Source organism: Phascolarctos cinereus, unplaced genomic scaffold (assembly GCF_003287225.1).
Source record: "Phascolarctos cinereus isolate Bilbo 61053 unplaced genomic scaffold, phaCin_HiC Scaffold_2;HRSCAF=192, whole genome shotgun sequence".
Classification (NCBI taxonomy): domain Eukaryota; kingdom Metazoa; phylum Chordata; class Mammalia; order Diprotodontia; family Phascolarctidae; genus Phascolarctos; species Phascolarctos cinereus.
In genome coordinates, this window is record NW_027555625.1 from 205,537,797 (window position 1) to 205,565,141 (window position 27,345).

Here is a 27,345-nt window from a genome sequence, read left to right on the forward strand (position 1 = left end):
GCCTTAGTTCATTATGTTTAATACTAAGGCCAAGCATCAGAGTGATAGGTATAAAAGCTACTGTGGGGGAGCAAGGGCCACATAGGGAGAGGCAGATGTGATTTAATGGACAGAACACAAGAGGGAAGGGTAGAATTTGAATCATTTCTCTACTACTTACTATCTGGGTTAGCATTTTCATGGAATCACAGAATCTTACAATGATCTTCTAGTACTTGATACAGAGATCATATTCCCCACTAAGTCTGGTATTTTCCAAGGTAAATAAGCTTAGGCAAAGCTTTCTCCTCCCCACTCTACCCTAGAATTCCAGTTTGCTCAGTTGCAAAATGAATTAGACTGAATGTTCTCTAAGGTCCCTACCATCTGTCCATATTTTATGATCCTATCAGGCTTCAGAACATTTGTTTTGCCCAGGTGTGAATTGAAAGATATGGCTTCATTTCAGCCAAGTAACATGAGAAGATATCTCTTTTTTTTTTCTGTTCAGCCCACAGGAACAGAGCTTCCTATGGGCATCTTAAGGAAGGAGTAGCAACATTCTTCTGGATCATTATTTGGGAAGCATAATCCTCCTATTGCCATTCTTTCCTACTTCTTTGCCCTTAGACTTTCTTGTGAAAGTTGAGTCTCAAAGGAGCAGGAGCGTCAATATTCATTATCTCTGGCACGGATACTAAGATGACGTATGCAATTTTGGTTCCAGCATGAAATGTACCTGCGGGAAGCAGTATCAAATGCACCCTCAAATAAGTTTTGTAATTAACGAAACAAAAATGATAGAAGTAATTAAGACAAACTCACTTGAACTGAATCAATCACATATAGTTATCAAACATCTACTACGTGCCAGACTGCTCAGGATAAAAAGAAGGAGGAGAAGGAGGAGGAGAGAAGGAAAAAGGGGAGAGGTGGAGGACAGTAGGAGGAGGAGGAGGAGGAGGAGGGGGGAAGGGGAGGGGAAAGAGAAGGAGAAGGAGAAAGAAGGGGAAGGAGAAGGAGAGAGGAAGGAAGGAAGGAAGGAAGGAAGGAAGGAAGGAAGGAAGGAAGGAAGGAAGGAAGGAAGGAAGGAAGGAAGGAAGAAGGAAGGAAGGAAGGGAGGAGGGAGGAAGGGAGGAAGGAAGGAGGGAGGAGGAAGGAAGGAAGGAGGGAAGGAAGGAAGGAAGGAGGGAAGGAAGGAAGGAAGGAAGGAAGGAAGGAAGGAAGGAAGGAAGAAGGAAGGAAGGAGGGAAGGAAGGAAGGAAGGAGGGGAGGAAGGAAGGAAGGAGGGAGGAGGGAAGGAAGGAAGGAAGGAAGGAAGGAGGGAAGGAAGGAGGGAAGGAAGGAAGGAAGGAAGGAAGGAAGGAAGGAAGGAGGGAAGGAAGGAAGGAAGGAAGGAAGGAAGGAAGGAAGGAGGAAGGAGGGAAGGAAGGAAGGAGGAGGAGGAAGGAAGAAGGAAGGAAGGAAGGAAGGAAGGAAGGAAGGAGAGGGAAGGAGGGAAGGAAGGAAGGAAGGAAGGAAGGAAGGAAGGAAGGAAGGAAGGAAGGAGGGAAGGAAGGAAGGAAGGAAGAAGGAAGGAAGGAAGGAAGGAAGGAGGGAAGGAAGGAAGGAAGGAAGGAGGGAAGAAGGAAGGAAGGAGGGAAGGAAGGAAGGAAGGAAGAGGGAAGGAAGGAAGGAAGGAAGGAAGGAAGGAAGGAAGGAAGGAAGGAGGGAAGGAAGGAAGGAAGGAGGGGAGGAAGGAAGGAAGGAGGAAGGAAGGAAGGAAGGAAGGAAGGAAGGAAGGAAGGAGGGAAGGAAGAAGGAAGGAGGAAGGAAGAAGGAAGGAAGGAGGGGAAGGAGAAGGAAGGAAGGAAGGAAGGAAGGAAGGAAGGAAGGAAGGAGGAAGAAGGAAGGAAGGAGGGAGGAAGGAAGGAAGGAGGGAAGAAGAAGGAAGGAAGGAAGGGAGGAAGGGAGGAAGGAGGGAGGAAGGAAGGAAGGAAGGAAGGAAGGAGGGAGGAAGGAAGGAAGGAGGGGAGGAAGGAAGGAAGGAGAAGGAGGAAGGAAGGAGGAAGGAAGGAAGGAAGGAAGGAAGGAAGGAAGGAAGGAAGGGGAAGGAGGAAGAGGAGGAAGGAAGGAAGGAAGGAAGGAAGGAAGGAAGGAAGGAAGGAAGGGAGGAAGGGAGGAAGGAGGAAGGGAGGAAGGAGGAAGGAAGGAAGGGAGGAAGGAGGGAGGAAGGAAGGAAGGAGGGAGGGAGGAAGGAAGGAAGAAGGATGCTTGAGAATCCCTGTCCTAATGGAGCTTACATTGTCTGGGGAGGTATCATATAAAAAGATAGAGATGAAAATGCTGTAGTTACACAATTAGTATAGGTTACTCCTGGGAAAGAATACTTCCTCTACCAAGAGGTTATTTAATATTAAAATCTCAGTAAATTACACTGAAGAGTTAAGTGCCTTGCTCAGAGTCATATAACCAGTAGGTGCCAAAGGCAAAATTTGAACCCGTGTTCCTGACTTCAAGATTAGCTTCTCATGTATACTTATACATATACATTTAAGCTTGTACAAATTAGATACAAGTTAATGGGCTGGGGTTGTGGGGAGAAACTACTTACTGGGAGGATAAAGAAAGAGGTGGCCTGTGAGATAAGCTTAGAAGGAAACTATGGATTCTAAGAGGCAGAAGTGAAGAATGAGAATATTCCAGGCAAGAGACTGTTAAAGAATATTCCATGCAAATGTTTGAAGACAGGAGATGGAATATCAGATGTGACAAATAGCAAGAAGCACAATTGACTGGTCAAACTGAAGAGCCTGTATTAAAGGGAAGTAATGCTTAATAAAGTAAATTAATTAACCATATTTTTAAACGTTTAAGGATGTTTAAAGATTGACGTTTAAAGAATGCATGTGTTGAGGGCAGCAAGATATCACGGTAGATAGAGCACTGGCCCTGGTCAGGAGGACCTGAGTTCAAATCTGACCTCAGACACCTTACACTTCCTAGCTGTATGACCCTGGGCAAGCCATTTCACCCTGCCTCACAAAAAGAATTAAAAAATTTAAAAAATTTTTAAAAATGTATGTGTTAAAAATGGACGCCTTCTAAAATATCAGTACTAGAGGAAAAGACACAATTGCCCTGCCCTACTAATGGGCCTGGCCACCCATAGCCTCTGCTAAGAAATTAAATCAGTCCCAGAGGCAACTAGATGGCACAGTAGAGCATCAGGCCTGAAATGGAAAGACCTGAGATCAAAATCAGCCTAAGACACTTGCTAGCTGTCTACCCTAAGTGGTACAGTGGCTAAAGCACTGGTCTTGGAGTCAGAAAGAACTGAGTTGAAATCTAAACTTAGAAAATTACTGGTTGTAAGACCCTGGGCATATCTCTTAACTTCTGTTTGCCTCAGTTTCCTTATCTGTAAAATGAGGATAATAACAACACCTACCTTCCAGGATTGTTGTGAGGATCAAATGAAATAGTATTTTTAAAGCATTTAGCAGAGTGTTCAGCACATAGTAAGTGCTATATAAATGTTAGCTATGATTATTATAATTATTATTTTTATATTTAAAAATCGCCAGAACCTCACCAACGATAGCCTTTAATTCATGGAGCAATGGAATTTTTTTCTCAGGATCCATGTCTTTGTAAACCTTATCATCCTTCCCAGTTGCAATTATCTTCTCTGCACTGTGAGTCTGTCTGTATCATAACTGTCAGATTTCAAGTAACAAACATCAAACAAAATGCCACAGTTACCCAGGACTGACAGAAGGCAGCCAACAATTGGGGAGCGGAACTACTGCTCTGAGTCTGTCAAAGAGTGTGGAGCCGTCACTTCTGTGCATGCCTGACAAATACCCCATCACTGTAATTAAAGTAGAATTCTATGGCCCATGGCTTCAGACCTCATCTCTCTATGCAGACAAATGCACTGGAAAAGTAGCATACGGAGAAAGACTAAAAATGGAATAATATCTCTCTAAACTTATTTCCACAAGCATGAGTAGCACATTCCCATTGGCCATCTGTACTCTGGGCTCCTCTGCCAGAGCAGTTCAATAAACACCACATTTCTGTTCTCCATGAGCAGCCCAAGCCAGCACCCAGCTGAAATAATGTCTATCAGAAAGGACAGGGGATCCCCCATGCCACAGGGCTGGGCAAGCTTTTTTTAGTAATTATAATTAGGAAAAAATATGTTATTCTCTTGCAAAGCACTAGAGTGGGGTGGAGAATGGTGTTTGGCACTTTGATTCTCAAGAACCTTCACAAGAGTCTCCAATGAAATTGACCTTCTCCCTCCAGGGAGGAGGAATGACTTGACAACAATTTTCATTTGCCCCATGACATTTTGGCCTAATGAGGATGAAGCACAACAGGAACGAAGCAATGATGTGAAGGCACAATTCTATCCCATGTGCTCCTGTCTTCAGTCAGAGCAGGTCAATTTTAAGCAGGCTGGAAAAGTGGTGTTGTTTTTCCCCAAACTCTTTCATTAATAGTCTATGTGCATTGTACTAAGTGCATTACTCCCTAGAAAACAGCAAGGCTTTCTAAGTGAAATTCCAAACAACAATAAAAGAATTGGCCTAACTATGTGTAATAGAAAGACCAAGCAAATGAAGAATGTGTGTTGCCTAGTTTAAGCCATGTGGCTGCATGGGGAATCTATTAAATCTTTCAATACACCTCTCTTAGACAGGTGGTACAAATGGATAATGAACTGTGCCCAGAATTGAATAGAATGAAGTTCTCATTTGGGAAATTTTGTAAAATTTTCAATGATCCTAAGCTGTTCTCTGCTACCACCACCCCTATCTTTGTAACATCAATTCTCTTAGCATTCTTATCTGGCTGAGAATCATGGTCTCAGGGGCAGCTAGGTGGAGCAGTGGATAGAGCACTCTCAGACACTTGACACTATCTGGGTGACTCTGGGAGTGTCACTTAACCCCATTGCCTAGCCCCCCCCAAAAAAAAAAAAGAGGATCATGATCTCAATTGCCCTACTCCAGTGATAGGCCTCATGAACATCAAAATCACAGATCACCCAAAGGCAGAGGGTAAGACCCGGTGGGTTTAAATGAACTATACCATAATACCAGTGATGACTTACATGAGAAGTAGCAAATGAGAAGAAGCCATCTATGTCACACATGACCTGAACTGGAGCTATATTGGTCATGAAGTACAAAGAGTTAACAGGTTGATAGCTTGAGGGCTACATTCATATCTTAATCATCAATACACATTTATTAAGCACCTACTGTGTGTCAGGCACTGTGTTACTCTCTGAAGATACAAAGAAAAGTAAAAGACAGTCTCTGCCCTCAAAGAGCCCACAATCTAAAGGGGAAGAAAACGTGCTAGCAACTATGTACAAACCAGTTATATAGAAGATAAATTGGAAATAATCAATAGATGGAAGGTACTAGAATTAAGAGGGATCAGAAAAGGTTTCCTGTAGAAGGTGGCATTTGGAATACAGCTTGAAGAAAATCACAAGGCAGAGACAAGGAGAGAAAGCATTCCAGGCATGAGGAACAGTCAGTGAAAATGCCCAGATTTGGGGGATGGTGTGTCTTGTTTCAGTAACAGCAAAGAGGATATTGTTGTTGGATCACAGAGACTATGGAAATGGAAGAAAGTATAAGGTGCTGGACTAGAAAGGTGAGGGAGATTAGGTCATGAAGGGTTTTGGATGGCAAATATAACTAGTGGAAAGCTGCCGATATAGGAAGGGGATCATCTACGGAGATTGTAAAGAGAGACATGGACAAGGATGGCAAAGGAGGAGGAGAAATGGAGAGGTCACTATTTGCATGCTTACATGGACTCTAAGGAGATCACAGATTCATTAAGTTTATACCTAATATCTTTATCATTGCTGGAAACTTCCCTCAGGAAGCTTTGTTGTTGCCAAATTCCTGAATTAGTATCAGAGAATTGTAGGATTATAGATTTAGGACTAGAAAAGTCTCTAGAAGCCATATTGGCCAAGTTCTTCACTGTAAATATGGGGAGCTAAAGCCAGGAAGGGAGGAAGTGACTTGCTTAAGGTCACACAGGCGCCAGGATTCAAATCTATGTCCTCTGAGTCCAAATCCAGCATTCTTAAATTATTATCACACGTAAAAAAAGTGACATCACCCCTTTCTGGAGGTCACAATGCCAGTGATTCAGAGGACAGAAAAAAAAACCAGGAAGTAAGTATTTCAAGTAGATGTTTAAAAGGCTGTTCAATAAACATTTATTTAAAACCTATTATGGGAAAACTATCCTTCCAGCTGTGTGTCATCTACCAAATTTCTAATAGTATCATCATGGGATATTTTCCCCTCATTCAGGTTCTATTCATTTTTAGTTTACATAGAAGTTAAGCAAAACTGGTTATCTGGTTTCCAAGACCACAACATGGCAGAATAACACATGAGAAAGAAGGAAGGGATGGGAAATAAAAGGGAATAGGAAAGAATAGCCAGTCTAAAGGAGACAGAATACATATACATATACATGTACATACGTATGTATGCGTGTATGTATGCATACACATATGTGTATATACATACACATATGCATATATACATAATACTCATGCACATACATGTGTACATGTATGCATGTGTTTACACATACATGCATGCATATGTATACCTCTCTATTTATAAAGATAGCAAAAAGTGAAGAATCCATGTACTATCAAGTTTGGAGACAAAAAACCTTCTGTACGTAGCAATAGACCATATTGATCTTCCTACCTCATGTCTTAGTATATTTCATGATAATAAAGATAATATAACTACTACTAAAATTATATAGAGTTTTTAAAGTTGGTAAAGCACTCTCCATGTACTAACTAATTAAAAGCTCACAATGAATCTGTAAGACAGGTGTTACAGGTATTTCATCTTTACAAGTAAGGAAACTGAGGCTTAGAAAATTTAAGTAACTTACCTAAGGCCATCCAACTACTAAATGTTAAAGGAGGGAGTGAATCCTAGGCCCTAGGACCTAGGACCTAGGTGTTCCTAGCTTAAATGACAAGGAGACATTTAATTTATTTTTGAAAAGGTTCAATTTTTAAAAGTAGAATAGAAGTTTCGGTGTTTAAAAGTGTAATCACCAGTGTTATGGAAAATGTACTTACATAGGACAGAAAACTCATTGCTAATATTTTGAGAATGGGGGGAGGGGTCAGCAAAGGTTTTACATGTAATCTTACTTGCAAGCTTGAGAACATTTCCTTAAGCATTTTCCATTCCTCTACCAGGTTATTCATTTTACCCACTTAAAAATAATTGGTATTTCATTTAAAATATTGTACTCAATTCCAAACTTGATAGCTTCCTACACGAAGGAAAGCACTGAGGTATGTGTCTATGGCTAGAGAGCTGTGTATTTGCCCACATTCATTAGTCGACCCATAAATATGTATTAAGTACCTACTGTGTGCAGACCTCTGTGAAAGCTACTCCAAGAGGGACAAGGTTTTGATAAGACACTGTTCTGTGTAACTGACAATTTAGTATGAGGATGAAACCCAAACACACGAAAGTAAAATAGTTATTCAAAAAGCAATTTCTCATGAAAAGCAGGCAGATTCCAGAAAAAAATCTGGAAAGACCTACATGAATTGCTGCAAAGTGAAGTGAGCAGAACCCGGAGAACATCGTACACAGTAACAGCACCATTGTGCGATGATCAGCTATGAATGACTTAGTTCTTCTCAGCAATGTAATGATCCAAGACAATTCCAAACGACTCATGATGGAAAACATCATCCATATTCCAAGAAAGAACTGATAGAGTCCGAATGCATATTGAGGTGTACTATTTTCATTTTCTTTTTTTTGTGTGTGATTTTTTTTCTTTTGGTCTATTTCTTCTTTCACATTAGTCATGTTATAGAAATATGTTTTGTATGACTGCACATATAGAACCTAAATCAAATTGCTTACCATCTTAGAAAAGGGAGAGGGAAGGGAAGGAAAGAGAAAATTTGGAACTAAAGAATAAAAAAATTGTAAAAAATTGTCTTTATATACAATTTGAAAAAACAAAACGCTATTTAAAAAATAATTTCAGGGCAGCTAGGTGGCGCAGTGGATAGAGCACCAGCCCTGAAGTCAGGAGGACCTGAGTTCAAATCCGGCCTCAAACCAAACACTTGATACTTGTTAGCTGTATGACCCTGGGAAAGTCACTTAACCCCAATTGCCTAAAAGCAAAAAAAAAAAAATTCCCTTTCAAATGCCCCCACCAAGGTAAGGTGAAGTAGGGAGAATAGCTGACCCAAAGGTTACTTTTTATTCTATAGTCACTGTTCTCACAATATACTTGTTTACATAGAATGTAGGGGCAATCCTTTTGACTCTGGGCATCCTTACAGCAACAAGGTGTGTTATCTGTCCAGTCACTTTTAGAATCGCAGAACTTCAGAGTCGGAAGGAACCTCAGAGGCCATTTCATCTTACCATTCCTGAATAATCTTCTCCTTCCTCCAACAATCCTGACAAGTGAGTAGTTAACTTCTTGAAGACCTCTAGTGTGACAAATGCTACTGAACTTTGAGGCAGCCCATTCTACTTTTAAACTCTAATTATTAGGAAGATTTTTCCTTTACTCAAATCTAATTTCTCCTTTTTGAGACTTTGACTTATTTGTTCCTGGCTCTGCTCTCTGGGATCAAACAGATCAAATTTAATGCTCTTCCATGTGACAACCATAAAATATTATAAAACAACTCCCCAATTGTCTTACATTCTCTGAACTACACATCCCTGATTCCTTCAACTGCTCATTATATGATGTGCTCTCAAGGCCCTTCATTATATGATGTGCTCTCAAGGCCCTTCATCAACCTAACTGGTCTCGTATGATTATTCGCCTCCTTACATCATGATATCCAGAACTGAACACAGTACTCCAGAAATGATCCAATGAGGACAGATTATAGAAGGGCTAGCACTATCACCTCCCTAGTCCTGGACACTATGCCTGAGTACTTACTGTGGACAACTTCATCTAGTTTCCTCATAATTAACTCATTCAAAGATGCTCAGGTTACTTGTCCTCTAATGGTACCTCTGTAAAACTTACCTTTTTTTTTTTTTTTAACTACTTCTGAGTATAAGATAATGTAATCTCCAATGTCCAGGGCTTTTAGCCTACCAGTCCAACTCTCTCTCCACTAAACTTTGCTCTCCTCGAGTCCATCACTAGTTTATAATCAAACAAGTAAACAAACATAAAAATATAGCATATGTCAACATCTGTTGCTGAGAATGAAACAGAGCACAAAAGCTCTAGAGACTTTGATAGAATCCTCCCAACTCAGGCAACAAATCTGTTGATGCTTTGTGAATTCAATGCAAGGTGGGCATGTGGGAGGAAGGTGAAAATGATCCTTGAAGAAATTACTAAGAAGTAGCATATGTAAAATTCATTTAAGACTAGGAAGCTAACAGTACTCTGGTCTTTTTTGCATTTCTAAAATACAAATACATATTTTACAAATAACAAGAAGAAATATCTATGACAACACAAGTCACCTCCATGCTTTAGGTCTCAATTTCTTCCTCTGGAATATGTGGGAATTGGCCCACATTCCCAAATACAAGCTCCCTTCCATTTCAAAATCTATCATCTTATGATCTGGACAGATAAATATGGGCTTTGAGTTCCAGTGTATAAGACTAGACTCCAATTATTTCCCATTCTTTATATATGTTCCTTGTCATCATTACCATGGATCTTAATTTACCTTAAAATATTTTTCTCCCTACAATTTGTATTATCAGCTTTAAAAAAAAATTCTGAACTTAACAAAGAGCAAATAAAATGGGTATTTTCATATACATAGTAGAATAAAAAAGAGGACTGTACATGAAACTGTAAATCTCTGTTATGTTCAAATTGTTCTTCTTTTAAAATATACAATAGATTGAACATATAATTTTCACATTTCTCCTTATTTATCCAACAGAGAGTATCACCAAATCTCTAAGTTAAAAAGGACAATGAAAGGGGCATCTAATCTTTGGTATTGGGTCCATATTAATTCTTTCTCTAACATTCTCATTTTCAATTAAAAATCTCTACTGAGGGGAAATCTACCTCTAGTCCAAATTAGACAACTATAATTATTAGGGAGTTTTTCATTGAACTCAGTCAAAATAGTCTTAATTTCATGGGGATCCTCTTCCATATGAGGACTGGCCTGAATTTTAGCCAAGGAATATCTTGGACAAAAAGGCCATCTGGCATTGGAAACATATTCTAGGGTTTATTGCTTCTGCTCCCATGGTGAGTCATTTGAGAAAAAAAAAATCCCATTTCATCACTCTTCATATGGAGATGCAGACATCTTCTCTGGAATACATATCCATTCTTGCAATATTTCTCACAGTCCAAGAGAGAAAGTATTTCATCACAGTACTTGAGGGAAGCGGGGGGGAAGGGAAGAGACAGGAAAAATAGAGATATACACAAATAGAGTTAGAAAGACAGAATGAAATAGAGACAGAAAGACCCAGAAGAATAGAAAAAGTTCCCCAGAGAGGTATTTAGAGACTGACAGACAGAGATACAAGGTCAGAAAATATAGCCAGGGAGGCCTAGAGAGATGGAAAGAGATACCCAGAGAAGTACAAAAACACAGACAGAGAGAATCACAGACCTGCACACACACACACAGACACAGATGCAGAAGTGCATAAATAGACTAACAGACAGAAAAGAACAAACACACAGCAACATAAAAAAATAAACAATATCATATCCACCAAGGTGTATGTCTTGTCTATCCTTAGTGGGGAGCGAGAGAGGAAGAGATTGGAGACATAAGAGAAGGTTAGGTAGAGAAGGACAGAGAAAGATAGGGATATGGGAAGAGAAGGACGAGAAGAGGAACTGGAGGAAAGAAAAAAAAAATATTGGAAAACACAAAGTGGAGTAACTTAATCTGCCCCTTCCAAAAATATTAGACAGCAGGGCACACTAGGAAAGTAAAAAAAAAAAAATCACCCAATGAGTCATTTAAACTAGGCACAATTTTTTGAGGATTTTTAATAGAAGAGCCATAGTAGCCCCTACAAAGACAGCTGTCCCAACTGGCAGAATGGCCTGGCTAAGCCTAATATAATGGACTCCCCAGGGCCACAGCATGGCTCCATCTGCTTAGTGATACAGGCTGTCCACCAAAGCCTGCACTGAGTCAGTGCTGGATGCCACCCAGGACTGGAGCAATGCAAGTATTTCAACCATTTCAAAGCTAGAGATGAAAGCTCTTCATTCATTCCTTCTCCTCTTCAGAATGCCACCTGTTAGCTGTATTTCCATCTCAGTCCCACATCTGACCAGTGACTATTCAAAGCTGGGACTGCAAATTGTTTGGTGCAGAGAGGGCCAATTTGTTCCCTGCTGGGCACTGGGCATGGGCAGTCAGGCCAGCTGTCATTCATCAAGGCAGCTGTGACCGCCCTTATAGAGAAAATAGGTCCATAATGTGCTTTAATTACCTTAAAGCTGAATAGTTCTCATTTGGCTTTCATAGGTTTATAAGATCATAGAATCAGAGCTGGAAGGTGCCTCAAAAGTCATCACATCCAAACATTTCATTTGACAAATGAGGAAGCTGAAGCCAGCAGAGATTCAGTTACTTGCCTAAAGTCACATAGGTAATAAGCATCAAGGGATGGATTTCAGCTTAGGTGTTCTGACTTTGTGCTCAATATTCCTTCCACTGTATCACATCATCTGCTTTCACTCTTTAGGGTTTCTTTTGAAGGACAAAAATCAACATACCATGTAGGGAACATCTGAATCAATTAAGGAAGGCTTTCATTAAATTTGTAATTGTCTAGACTCTACTTGTGGAGATTAAAAAACTACCTCTGCCCTTCAGTGTCTGTTCAGATAAATGAATATCCTATTATATTTCCCTCCCCCTCCCTTTTCTCCAACCTGTATTATTTGTGTGTTCTGTTTTTCTATTATCTCATTGTTTCATTCTCAGTCTTCAAATAAGGCAGAACTAACAAATGTAAAAAATACCTTTGCTGAACAAGTTTACCAACCACAAAAGACAAATGCATCCTTTCTCAACACAGCCAATCCTAAGGGGTTCATCTAAACAAAACTTCCAGATGTTTCAAAATCCACACATCAAATGAATTTCCTTGTTTAGTTTTGTCTTTTTTTTTTCCCGTGAACTGTAAGGGACCTTACCCACTCAAGCACCTTCATTTTGCAGATATGTAAACTAAGATTCACAAAAAGTTACAAGGCTTGCTCTGTCATATAGCTAGTAAGCAGCTAAAGCTGGGTCAGAACCCTAGTCTAGAGCAAATACAAAGTCCAAAGTCATGTTTAATATGCATGATGGAGGCAGGGGAAAGGCTAATATTTTGCAGGAGGCCTGAAATCAGGGGTAAATGCCTTATCATAGGAAAAAAACAAAACCAGCTGTATTTTTAAAATTCCTTCTCATCTCCACCTCCTGTCTTCATTCCAGTCCCAGGTAAAATCCCATCTTCTACAAGAAGGCTTTCCTCTGACCCTCCTTAATTCTAGTGCCTTCCCTCTGTTGATTATTATCAATTTGTTATATTAATATGTATATATACATATATACATCTGTATATGTGTATGTATGTGTGTATATATATGTATATATATATATATATATATATATTTTGTATTTAGTCATTTTCATGTTGCCTCCCATATTAAAGTGCAAGCATCTTGAGAGCAAGGACTGTCTTTTGCTTTTCTTTCTTTCTTAACACGATGCCTGACACATAGTAAGTGCTTATTAAATGCTTGTTTACTGACACAAAAATGAGAACTCTACACTCCCTGAAGCATGTGTGCCCCAAAAACAGATTAATTGCATCAGTTATTAGGGAGATGATGAAAGGAACTTTTCAGGAAAATGAGAAAGAAAGTTGTATTCTGTTGAGGGCTTAGGTTGAAAGAAAGAATATGTAACCAAAGAGAAGTTAGAGACAACAGGAATGTAGAGTTTCAGGCTGGGAGTGGGAGATGGCTAGATCAGTAAGAGTCATATCAAAGCACTAACATTAAGGCTATCTGTACTGAAAACCAGACTTCCCCCAAATCCCAACCTTATGCAGAACTACAAGTCTTGGATGAGCTTCTTTTCTAAATGACTTTTCAGAGAGAGGAGGGAGTAGGGAATGAGATTTTGCTCTTTCAAGACCATTTATTGATAATGTGAAAGCATGCCCCAAAGTTACCAAATTGTGTATCTTATTTGATGTGGTGATGATACTACTTGTCCTATATACCAAAGCAACAGAGAAAGAGGAAAAAAAAGTCCTATATGTAAAAAAAAATCTTTTAGCAACTTTGTGATGGCAAGGAACTGGAAACTAAGGGGTGCCAACCCATTGGGGAATAGCTGAAAAATTGTGGTGAATGTAATGTAATAGTATTATGTCATAAGAAATGATAAAGGGGAAAATCACAGAGAAACCTGGGATGATTTGTATAAATTGACGCAGAAAGAAGCAAGCAGAGGCTGGAGAACAATTTACACTATAATGATGACACTGTAAAAATGATCAGCTTTGAAAGACTTAAGAACTCTGGTCAGTAATGAACAATAGGACCAATGATGAAGAATACTATCTACCTCCTGACAGAGAACTGATGGGCTAAACAGGCAGAATGAAACTTTTTTTTTAATATAGTCAATTTGAGGATTTGTTTTGCCTGACTATATATATTTATTCTTTTTCTTTCTTTTTTTTTTTTTGGCTGGAGAGGAATGAATTTGAGAATACATATACTTATTAATGGAGGGAGGGAGGAAGGAATACGTATTTATATAATTCCCACATCTACTTCACTATTTCTTTTCTGATTAAATGATTTACTCTTCCAAAGCCATTATTTGCTTCTGTCAATTAGCATATTGAGTTGAAATCAGATGTTGACAAGTTTGAAGTCTTTTTCTTTTTTAACTGGTGGGTGCAAACGAGCCAGAGAAATAAGATATATAAAAATCTTCAGGTTTGAACCCAAATCCATGAGAATTCAGAATGGGTGGGATCCCCATGGCTATACAGATATACTTTTCAGATCAAGAACTCACCCACTGAAGATATGATCAACTCAGAGCTAAAGACATACCTTTCTGCAAAGACCTGTATGCATCTGTGTACCTCATCCTTTTGCCTACATACTTAGAGGAAAGGGACCAGAATAGCTAGCCTACATTCTCATTGGGAATTTTGCATCAGGAAAAGATTATAACTCTTGCTTATGGGCAAATAGGCACTTTTTATTTCATTTACCACACTAAATGTAGTTTGACTCCGTACAATTGTGAATTTGCAGTTGAGTTATCCTTATTTGGGCAGTACAAATTGATATCAATATGATGCAGCAAAGCAAGTATGCACCTATAATATCCATGAAATAAATCTAAAAATTAATTACTGTTAATAGAAGAGTACGAAGGACACAAATTGTGACTGGATAGCTGAGACAACTTCATTTTTGTCATTGCGCCCCTTTGCTAAAAACAGTGCCAGCAGATAGCAAACTGTCTTTTCCATACCATCCTCCACCCACCTGCCTAAATTCCAGGTCTAACCATGCCACCGCCCTCTCAGATCCAAACTCATCTGTTATTTAAAGCCCTTCACAATGTGACTGCAGCCCATCTTTCCAAACTTGGTATTTTGTTCCCTGCATTTTACCCAGTCTACACTCCAACTAGCCTACCTCTTGTCTTTCACACACAATATTTCATCACCCTTCTCTAAACCTTTGCACAAGCCATTCCCAGTACTTGGAATGCATCCTTTCCTCACTTTGCCTCTGAGAATCTCTAATCTCTCTTAAAGTTTAATTCAAGCTGGGCCTATTATATGAGATCTTTCCTTGCCTCTTCAGTAAGTGTTACCCTCAGTCCTGTCAAATTTACTTTTGTTTACATTGTATTTATGTTCTGTCTACTTGTTGGTACATATGTTACCTGACATGCCATAAGCACTTAATAAATTTGCGTGAAATGAATAGTTACCTTGCTGATATAGGTCAAAAATATTGCAAAAATGACCTCATTGACCATAACATGGTCATTTTAGTCATCAAATTGATTCATCCCTGCTGAGATCCCCTCACTTAATCCACACGTATCTGGCAAAGTGTTAGTTCGGCAGCCACACATCCGGATCTGGTCTGAATTCTAAAGCAGCCTAGCTTTACTTTACAACTCAAGAAAAACTGACTGAGCACTTACCACATGCCTGATCCTGTACTGGCCCCTCTGGGGATGACAAAGGGAAGATGCTTTTTGAAGATGCCTTCCTTCAAAACTCATATTTGGGAAACAATGAGATAACAGGCTGGGGTGAAGATGTTCAACTCAGTGACATTCTCTGAGAACAGCATGGGCTCCCATGTGGGAGACAATGCAATGCTGTTTCTTTTTTCCCCCTCTACAGCAAGTTAGAAATGCCATTTTCAATGTCCATTCTCCAACGTATAGGAAGAATATTCAAAGTGGGAGGAAAGGAGGTTCAGCAAAACACTGGTTTTGATAAAAAGGGTTTGTGATGAAAACAGAATCTCTAATAGGGATTCCCCTAAGTGACTTGCCTGACAAATATGATAAAACAGAATAAAATACTTTGTTAAATGTCCTCACTGATTTGAAGTTGTGGCTCTCAATCACTCAGGCCTAAGAACTCAAATTCTCTCAAGATGTGATTAAATATTTGTCATCTAAAGTTAGTAAAATTGTGAAATTATTCATTGCCCAAATTTTTAAATATTCCAACTACATGGGGAGAAAAGGGAACATTTAGGGAACAGCTAGATCTCCTCATGGTTATTCAGGCTCTTATTCCTTAATTCCCCCTGTTACCTATGACAGGAATGAAATGATAGATTAATTGGAGTTCATGAATCAGCACTTTTTCCCCTCCCTGAAACTTCTGCAAATGTTCTAAAAAAGAAAGTGCTATAAAAAACTTGACAGCACAGATCCCTGAGATAACAAAATTGTTTTTTATAGTACAAAGACATATTTGCTTGTTCTGGGTCTTCTTTCAGTAAATATCCTTGTCCTTTATTGCAGGTATCCTTATTTTACCAACAAGACTACTAAGCAAATGGAAAAGCTGAGGTCTCTCTCTGTCTCTGTCTCTCTCTTCGTCTTTCTCTTTCTCTCTTCCCAAATATATTTGTATACTATACACATATGTATACATATATATATATATACATATATATATATATATATTATTTTCTCATGAAAAACCTTCATAAAAGACTTCAAATCTAGCAAATGACTTCATAATTAAGTATTTGGCAAGTAGATGTTACATAACAGCTGAGACAAAAGAAAAAAATCAAAAAGTTCAGAGTCTCATAGGAGTATAGATATATAGCTGGAAGGGATTTCAGAGGCTGTCTAGTCTGATGTCTTCATTTTTAGAAGAGGAAAGCAATGCCTAGAATGGTTAAATGATTCATCCCAAGATCCCACAGGTATTAAATCTCACTTGGGATTTGAAGTTTTCTGATGCCTGAGCTAATGCTCTTTCCACAATATCACAATTATATAGCAACCTATCAAAGGTGAGCTATCCCAAATGACACACCAACTCAACTGAGAAAATTACTTCTTGTAGTTCCCATCTTCTAGAATTAGAGTTTTTCTCAGTTTTTGGTCTATGGGTCCTTTTCTTTAAAAAGTATATATGATTAAAATCAAACAGAACCAGGCTTGATTCTGGTGAATGATACAGTGGATAGGACACTGGGCTTAGAGTCAGAAAAACTTAGATTCAAATCTTGCTCCAGACATGTACTAGCTGCACGACACTGTACAATTTACTTAATCTCTCTGTGCCTCAGTTTCTTCATCCAAAAATTGAGAAGCTTGGACTCAGTGATTTCTAAGAGGTCCATCCAGCTCTAAATTAACAACTGCATTTTCCTGTGTGAAGTATGGAAAGTAGCTGTTTTCTAGACATCCTAGCAAAACTCTGGAAAGCCTACTTCATGTCACTGTTTGAGGCAAGAAAAAAGTGGTCACAGCCCTTCCCCTCTTTGGAGGAACATGGAACCAGGGAAAGAGGTGAGTTGTGAATGAGAAGAAATCAGAGCATTTTTCCACAGGTCCATCTAAGTCTGAAAGGGACATGAGTATGCATCACCAGGGTACGAGTTCCCATATTGTATCATATGCCACAGGACTAAAGATTTCCAGAGTCAATCTATCCTCCATTACAGGTAGTGCTACTGCTGAAATAAAGCAAGGATCCAGAAAGTAAACTAGGGAGGGAAAGGGTAGAAGGTCAGTCAAATAAATAACATTGACGAAAATTCTGCTATATGTTGATGATATGATTCAGTAGTGAATATGATAAACTCTTTCCCTCAAGAGGCTTACTATTTAGTTTTGTTTCTTTCTTTTTCTTCCACACATTTGTTTTCATTGGTTTAACAGGGGTGGAGAACCTGTGGCCTCAAGGCCACATGTGGCCCTATAGGTCCTCAGGTGAAGCCCTTTGATTGCATCCAAACTTCACAGAATAAATCCCCTTAATAAAAGGATTTGTTGTGCAAAATTTGGATTCAGTCAAAAGGTCAAATCTTAGGACCTAGAAAGCCACATGTGGCCTCATGGCCCCAGGTTCCCCACCCCTAATTAGAGCCTCTAAGAGAGAGAGGTGAGGAGAAATTGAATTCTATCAATCAATATTTCTTGGTGTTGATTCATTTTTTAGTCATGCCTGACTCTCTGTGCCCCCATTTGAGGTTTTCTTGGCAAAGATACCATACTGATTTGCCATTTTCTCTTCCAATTCATTTTACAGAGGAAGAATGTGAGGCAAATAGGGTGAAGTGACTTGCCCAGGATCACTTAACTAGTAAATGTCTGAGGTCAGATTTTAATTCATGCAAAGGAGTCTTCCTGACTCCAAGCTCAGTACTCTATCCACTGTGCCACCTAGCTGGCACTGTGCTAGCACCAGGGATACAAAAAAAGCAAGACAGTCTCTGTCCTCAGAGAGTTTACAATCTAATTCTAGGCATCAGAGACAGCCTCTGTAAAGGCATGGACACAGCATATGGAATGTCATTTGCAAGGAATAGCAAGATAGTCAGTTTGGATAGACCAGAGATTGCAAGAATGGGAGGAATATATAATAAGGCTGGAAGTCAGACCTAGGTTGTGAAGAACTTTTTTAGAAGTTAAAAGAGGATATCTGCCCCTTCCACATTACCTTCTGGACATGCTGTCTTGCAAAGAATTACCATTTTTTTCCCCTCCAGAAGCAGATCTATTTCATCAAGTGCAGTTTTGTCCATTTCATCAATTCATAGGTTACTTTTGCCATGGTCACAACTTACCTTGCCTACATCCCTGGGAAAAGGCTGTCTCTGATTTTCGGGAATTAAGATGGGTGACACCACAATGGACCGCTTCTGTCTTGGGACTGCTGAAGTCCTAGGAAATGTAAAGATTTCCTGAAAAAGAGAGAAAGAAACCACATCTATTTACTAAAAATCTTTCCAGGAAAGAACTGTCATGCCTTATACCTTCTTTTTGCCTGAAAACTCACAGCTGGTTGGATATTGCTAAAATATTCCATCAAAAATCATTAACAGAAAGTACCTTGTTAGAATCATACTAAATGTGACATTGTGACTCATAGTGATGGCCATTAAGCTGTTTCATATACTCCTCTGAATCATTTTATTCACCCTGTCAGTCTTGATTTACACATTACCCAATGCTGGCACGTTACTATACTTAACCTGTCAGGTAGGTGGATTTCTGACTACTGAAAAGCCATGGTCAAGCCTCTGAATAAAAAAGTGGGTCCTCCATGCCAGGTTAGCCACCTGTTAGTCACAGAACAGGTCCGCGAAGACCAGAGTTCAGCCACAAGAAAGCTCAGCCAAAAGACTAACTATACCAGAGAATCAACACTACCATGCCCTAACCCTCAATGAGCCACATTTCAGTGGGATATAACTCTGAAGCTATTTATAGATTATTCCTGGATCCTTTCCCCACCTTTCACATCTTGAAATTCTGAGAACAGTCTCTGGAACCCCCTTACAACAAGCTGGCTACTAGGTACAAGGGTAATGATGTTGGAGCTCCCCACTGGTTTCCTTATTTACTTCAGGACCTGAACCAAAGGTAATTATCTTCCTTTAAGGCTCAAATCAGAGAATCTTTTAATGTTGTGTCATTTATCCATTTCTCTAATTCTAGAAAACATGAATATTGAAGTTCCAGCATAACTTCAGGTAACCAGTGCTTCACCTACGGCTTTTTAATATTGTTTTCTTTTGCATTAGAACTGCCAGGTACTACTATTTAATGGAAAAAATAACATAATGAATTTTTAATCTTAAAGATAGTGTGAAATCAATGGTCCTGGAGTCAAAAATACTCGGGTTCATATCCCAGCTCTGCCATTTACCACTAGTGTGATCGTGGGCAACTCACTCAATCACCTTGGGCCTCAGTTTCCCCTTCTGCAAAATAAGGGCACTGAACTAGACGGGCTTTGAGGTTCCCTGTAGCTCTAGATTCATGATCCTATGAAATGGACTAATGAGAAGGGCAACTCTTATTCTCTGTTCTTAATTACAGAGACAGAATCCATCAATCAATTAATAAACATGTATTAAGTTCTTACTATTTGCCAGGCACTATGATCTGGTACAATGGCTTGGGCTAAGAATCAAAAGGGCTGGGTTCTTATTAGTCATTAAACTATCTCTACTTAAGAGAACTTGGGATCAAAGAGCGGAAGGAGAGAACATTTATCTTACACCTGAATACAGCTTTGCAGTTTATAAAGTACTTTTCTCACTTGATCTCACCAATTCCAAGATGTAGGCAGAGTAGTTATTATTATTCACTTTCTATAGACAAGGAAAATGAAGTTTCGTGCAATGAAAGCTGATATTATACTATCCCGAATCTTTTGAAGTTCAGATCTGCTTGGCTTATGTAAATGACATGTTTCAAAGAATCCAACTTGTTTGAGGAAAGTTGAAGGAAATGAGTTAAAGGAACTGTTTCTTCTTCTACAAATTTAGAACTGAACTCCATTTCCTGCCCCTATGCATTTGCCATGGCTATCCTTCATACCTAGAATGCCAAACTCATGTGTCATCTCTCCAAGAAGGCTTTCTGGATTCCTTTAGCTGTTATTGAACTCTCCTCTCCTCTCAGGATATGTGATAAACTCCCAGTAGACTATAAAGCCCTTGAGGGCAGGGACTGTTTTCAATTTGTATTTATATCCACAGCCCCTTGCAATAATAGCAGGTATTTAATAAATCCTTATTAGAGTCATTTGGATTAGTTGATATCTAGGATCTCATATTTTTGTAAGACTTGGAGTCTAAAATTCCTTTACTCTCTCAGAAAGCCTGTGATGCCATTTTCAACATCAAGTTTAAAAAAATTTTTGAATACTCAATTTGCGATGGACCTCAAATGCCATCCAAAAAATATATTAATACTCAATAAGCATTTATGAAGTGAGTACCAGAGGCCAGGAATATATAGAATTGTCCATATAATATCCCAGAAAAACAGTCATCCAGTCTCAACTTGAAGAGTTCCAATGACTGGGGAACACATTGTATCTGGAATTAGCCCAGCCCACTTATAGCCATTAATTGTTGGAAAGTTATTTGTTTGCTTCTCCTCTACATGGAACTGAAATCTAAGTCTCTGTAGCTTCCATATATTGCACCTACTTGTAGAATCTGGGAATAAGCAAAGCTAGGCTAATATCTTTTACAGCACCCTCCTTGAAATACCTGAAGACAGTGATCACGTCTCCATTAGTCTTACTCTCTTTAGACCTAACAAACTTCATGCCTTCTAACAATATGTCATGCTATCCGTGACTTTGCTAGTTGCCCTTCTTTAAACATGTTCCACCTTGTTAATGTAGTTCTTTTATCTTGGTGCCTAGAACTAAAAATACATGTATAAAGTGACTAGGATAGATATAGCAGAACTATTATCTCCCTTGTTCTAGACCCTCTACCTCTCTTAATGCAACCTAAGGTCAAATTAGCATTCTTTAGCTATAACTATTCTAGTTTTCTATTTAGCTTAGAGTCAGTTTCCTTAAAGCCCCAGATCTTTCTATCCACCATTTTGCAATCTTATACTTGACTGTTGATTTCAAATATAGGATTTTATATTTATGCTAATACATTTTCATTTTATTGGATTTTATCTAGTGTCCTGGTTTGCACAAACCTTGAACTCTGACCGATAACTGAATTTTGAATTATCGGTCATTCAAAATATTAACTCTTTCTTCCCATTTCATGTCATTTGCATTTTTATAAGTATGTTAGCCATGTCTTCATCCATGATGTTGGCTGCAGAGGGTGAAAAGCACAGGACCAAAGACAGATCCCTGGGGTACTTTACAAAAGACCTTCTTCCAAGTGGACATTAATACATTAATTACTACTCTGTGGGGGAAGTCATTCAACCAGTTCCTAATCCACTAAAGATTGTGGCACTTTGCAGTTTACAGTATACTTCATTATCTGATTTTATCTTTATGACTGCCCTGTGGGTTAGGTTGCATAAGTATTAATATCTCTATTATATTACATATAATGAGAAAACTGAGGCACAGAAAAGTGAGTTATCCTAAGTCAAAAGGTAGTACTGTGATACTTCAAATTAAAAACTCAGAGAAGAAAGGGACCTGAGATATTGTCTTGCCTTATTAATATTGGAACAGGAATCACTTCTACAAAACCCCGAAATAGGTAATAAACAATCACTGGACTATGCTTGAGAGCCATTGGTGATTGGGAATTTGTTACTCCTAGACAACCCATACCATTTGGAGGTAACCCTAATTGTTAGGAAGCTTTATTTTGTTTCACGATAAAAGCTAAAAGAAAAGATTTATTTCCATTTATCCTCCTGTGAATATAATACCCAACTCAAAGGAGTGTTGTGAACAACATGCTTTATAAATCTGCAAGTGCTACGTAAAGGTGAGCTATTATTATTATTATTCCCTATAGCTTCTTTTTGTTTTTTCTTTTTGCTAGGCAATTGGGGTTAAGTGACCTGCCCAGGGTCACATAGCTAGTACATGTTGTGTGTTGTGTGTCTGAGACCGGCTTTGAACTCAGATCCTCCTGACTTCAAGGCCAGAGCTCTATCCACTGTGCCACCTAGCTGCCCCCCCTATAGCTTCTAAATGATATCTTCAGGGTCCTCAACTTTCTGCTTCTTTAGTCATCAACAGATTGATGTTACTTTCACAGGCCATGACTGTTCTCAGCTCCTATTTCATTCTCCTTGATTCATCTTTAAATGTATTTGCTCTTAATTTTAGCATGCATTATCTTACAAGTGCATTTCCAACCTGTAATTCTAAATGGGGGTGGATCATAGCTCTGACTCATTACCCTTGAAACAGATTTTTTTTTCTTACAGAATAACTGAATTTAAGAATTAGAAAGTTTTTACAAGCCATATAGTTCAACCCTTTACTTGGTCAAGGATGCCCTCTGCATCCCACTCAAGTGGTTATCCAGCTTTTGTATGAAGATTTCCAGTAATGGGGAGCCCACTGCCTCTATAGGCAGTTCATTTCACTGTTGCATCTTTTAGCAAGTTTTTCTTCATATCAAACATAACAGAGCCCTCTTTTCAACCTTAATTCTGGGATTCTAGGGGGTTTTTTTGCTTTTTTTCATTTGTTTGTTTTTTCTGTACAGCTGAGTAGGGTAAATTTAAACTCTTTTCTTATTAAGTATGAGGATGTTGGCCTCATGATGTCACCTATTCCAAAAGTGTGCCTGTCAGTGTATCTTTGCTTGGTCTTAAAGAGGAAATTCAGTCAGTCTTGTTCCATACAGAGATTTCTTTGACCTTTGTTTGGCATATGCTATGACTTTCCTAAGTTCACCTGTCATTCAACTGTGACCCCTAATATAGGGTGTATATATTCTTTTACATTCTTGTCAGTGTTTGCAGCAGGATTTGGGTAAAATTCTTGTAATCAGTTTAAATAATGCTAGTAACCTTAAGTTTCTAAATCCACCTTGACTCCATTGTGGATATCATGGTCAGTTTTTTTTTTTTTGTTTCTTTATATGGAAGAATCTGCATTGTCATGGAAAGAATGTTGAGATTGGAGCCAGAGGACTGGGGTTTAAATAGACATATCAAGATTATGTTGTATTTTCCATGGCCCTCTCCTTTGCCCCAGGGGAAGTAAACACTGCAGCAATGCTACTAGATGTACCAGTATCCTGCTAGGAGTAAGGAAACTGAGGTCCACAGAAATGAAATGATATGTACAAGATCAAATACCTAATGTCAGAACTAGGACTTGAGCTCAGGTCTGTTAAGCTTGACTTAGAGGTTTCTTCCCAATATGTCATATCCAGGACCAAACAGATGCCATGGAGAATAACTTACATTATCAACAGCTAATTGGAGCTCCCCACTTGCACTTTATAAGCATCTGCCCAAAGAGCACAGACTCTGATAAGTAAAAGGTCCTTAATAAACACTGGTTAATTGATTGAGTGATTGAAGGAAAAGAGTGAGTTATTTTCAAAAATAATTGGTATGCAGTAACTGTGAATTGTGGCAGTATGACGGTAGGCAAAAGACTATAAACATTGAAATGCGTTGTGAATAAATTACCTCTTATGATAATTTGTGAGGATAAAATAAGATAATGGATGCAGAAGCACTTTGAAACAAGGTAAAGTGCCACACAAATGGAAGCTATTTTTGAGTGTTTTGGAGACTACGAAATATTATAAAACAATTTATTCCTGTATTATGAACAAATGGATAAAACCACTTTAGCAAAATATCCAGAGTCACAGGATGTCAGAAATGGAAGAAATCCTAGATATCATCATTCTGCAAATGAATAAACTGAGGCTAGAGGAAGCTTTTCTCAATCCCTCTTAATTCTAGTGCCTTCAAGATGTTGACAATTTCCTATTTTTATCCTACCTATAACTTGTTTATATATAGTTGTTTGTATGTTGTTTCTCCTATTAGATTTGGAACTTCTCAAGGGCAGGAACTATCTTTTACCTTTTTTTGTATCCCCATAGATTAGCACAATGCTTGGCATATAATAGACACTTAATAAATGTTTATTGACTGATTTCTGAAAGAAAAAAGACCAACTAGGAATCAGAAGACCTGAGTTCAAATCATAGCACCAACACTTACTCCCTAGATGATTTATTTTATCCTTCTGAGACTCAGTTTCCTCATCTATAACATGGCTATAATAACATTAGAACTACCTATACGTATAAATAAATATATTATTTATTATATATATAAATATATATCACATGGTTTTGAGAAATTCTTTGTGTACTTTCAAATGTTAGAGGAAAAGAAGCTGTGACAATTAAGTAATTCAATTAAAGTCATATGAGTTAGTGTGAAAATGACAGCAAAAGCTAAATCTCCTGATTACCACACCAGCTTTCTTTACATTTCAAGAATTTTCCTTAGTTTTCTTTCTTTCTTTTCCTCCTTTTCACAATAGCAAATGATGGATCCATTCAAGAAAAAGAAAAAAAAAAGTAAATTCAAGGTGCTTTCAAAATAAGAATAACAATTTGCATTTATAGTACTTTAAGTAATAATAATACATAGCTAGCATTTATATATTACATTAAGCTTGCAAAGCATTTTACAAATATTATCTCATTTAATCCTCACAATAATCCTGGAAGGTAGGCACTATTATCACTCCCATTTTACAGATGAGGTAACTGAAGACTTTTTTTTTTTTACTATGGAACTAATTAGTGGTAATTCAATCCCAGATCACATGAGCTCCCAAACAACCTAGAACAGGAAATACTCATACTGAGTCAATAGTGTTCTGAGCCTACCTAATACATATTTGCACACAGTGCAAAAATGGGTATGTTAACACATTTATAGCATGACATATAGCACAGTCATAGGAATTAAAGAAAGAAGTGACATTATAGATCATCTAATTCAAGTCCTAGCTTTGTTTTGTTTTGTTTTGGGGGATGGGAGGTGGGAAAGATGGTGGAGACTGAGGAGTAGAGATGATGATCTTCCAAGCCACAATCAGTGAGAGAAGCCTAGAATCCATTCCCTTTTCACTTTTATCTTTTTTAACCTTTAGCTTCCCCAAAGGCTCAGTTCATGTGCCATCTCTTGGGGAAGCTTTTCCTCACCTCTTTAGTCAGTAATTCTCTTTCTTTCCTCTTCCTCAGATGATCATATTTATATTTATCTTTTTAAATGCTATAAAGTTAAATGCAGTAAAGTCTCCCCTTAAGGGAAGACTATATATGTATGTGTATGTATGTGTACATACATATGTGTATACATATATACATGTTCCGGACATTTTACATATATATTTATATAGACATATATGTATGCACATACATACATATGCATATACATAAACATACCCTTTATAAAATATAAAACATATATAAATTTTTTTTATATTTTTAATGTTTCTCTTGTTTTATATATTTGTATGTAATATGCATATTATATATAACATGTATGCATATTTGTACAGCCACGTTTGTGGTATAAATATAGACATATGAGTAGAAGAGAGAGAAAAAAATTCTGTCTTTAGTGTTTGTTTTATCAAATGGGGAAACAGAGTTATAAGTTGTGATTTTCTATCCCACTTTCCCCTCCCCCCCACTTCTGTTAGACCCTCTCTGTAGCCAAGAAACTATGACTTCATGGAAGATACAGATATTGGGAGAGCCAGGGAAGCAGTCCAAAAAATCAGATGGACCCAACAACAGGAAATTTTAATCTCAATTAAATCAAATGGGCATAAACCACATCTTTGGGAGACGCTTCTGTTTCACTTTTCATTGAGCTCCCTTATACATAAATATCCCTACTTATAGGGGCCTCAGTGTATCAGTTTATGGTCTTTTATTTTAGAACTTCACTTATTCTCCAGGTCTGTCTCCTTCTTCCTTAGAAAGAATTTATAACCTGTTAAAAACAAGCTGTGGATTACTTACATGTTGTTGTAATGCTAGTGAACAATTTAACCTGGAAAGAGGGTATAGAAACAAAACTGGTGAAAGCGAGGAGTGGATAGAGTTGTTTCGTTAGCTGTCATCACATATGTATCACACAGGGCAACCAGCTAATTAGCTTGAAATACATATTCATCTTTAAACTAACTCTCCCACAGGATCACAGATACAGAGCTAGAAAGAATCTTACATATGTAAGACATAAAGTCCAACCCCCTCATTTTATAGATGAGGAAACTGAGGCTGGAAAAGTTTAAGTGAATTTCTTGCCCAGGTTCCCACTGTTATTAAATTTCTAAATGCAGAGTTTGAGCTTTTCTTCCTGATTTCATGCCTATAACTTCAGCCACTCAATCACCCAGCTGCCTTTCAGGAGTAGCTTAGCCTGTCTTAACCTAAAGGTGCCTGCCTACCTCTTGCCACTCTAATCTTGTTAGATATTCTTCCTTCCCATCCATTCCACTACTGTGCCAGCCTGATGATTCAGTTCATTCTATCCTTGCTTTGTATGGGTGTACAAAAGCAATCCTAGCTCAAGAGTTTTTTAGTTTAGCCTCCAATTGGTGTTATGACTGTTTGCCCTAAGCACCATGACTCAGTCTCAGGAGCTAGGCTTCCAATTCCTGTAATTGAGTTTTTTTGGGGGTTGCCTCCTAATATGAATCCAGATTTTCTCTATTACTGATAACTTGATGACAGCTGGTGACCCAGCACACACACACACACACACACACACACACACACACACCCCATTCTTTACTAATTGCCTGGCCATACACTCATTCCTAGCCATTTATGTGACTGGGCAAGAGTTCATCGCCCCTTTATCTTCTGAATGCCCACCTGGGCTTTTCAACCCTATTTCCACCATGATATTTGAACTAAACTTCATGCCCAGACTGTGGTTCTAATCGCTTGCCTCTTACCTGTACTGTTCCCTCCTGGACTGTGCTTTAGCTGATTTTTGATATTGATACCTGGGTTGATACTTAGCTGACCTCCTGACCTTAGTTCCATCTTTTGTATTCATGCAAGTAGCAAAACTATACAATTTACAGTTGGACCAGACCTTAGTATTCATCAAGTCTCATCAGTTCATTCTACAGAAAAGCAAACGGAAGCCCAAATCACAGAAGGAATTTGCATCAGCCCACACAAGTTGGTGGTAGAGCTAGGACTAGTTGGTGAGATAACTTGCAATTAACTGCATATACATAATATGTACAGTGTAAGTGTAGGGTAATTTCAGAAGCAAAGAAGGCAATG

General features: G+C 38.4%; 1 protein-coding gene across 1 annotated transcript in view; it reads right to left on the reverse strand.

Moving 5' to 3' along the window:
- CDH13 (cadherin 13) overlaps positions 1 to 27,345 on the reverse strand; it is a 1,264,852-nt gene that overhangs the window by 731,887 nt on the left and 505,620 nt on the right. The window contains exon 4 of the mRNA XM_020992657.2: positions 18,367 to 18,483. Within this exon, the coding sequence (XP_020848316.1) occupies positions 18,367 to 18,483 (117 nt within the window). The remainder of the gene's footprint in view (positions 1 to 18,366; positions 18,484 to 27,345) is intronic.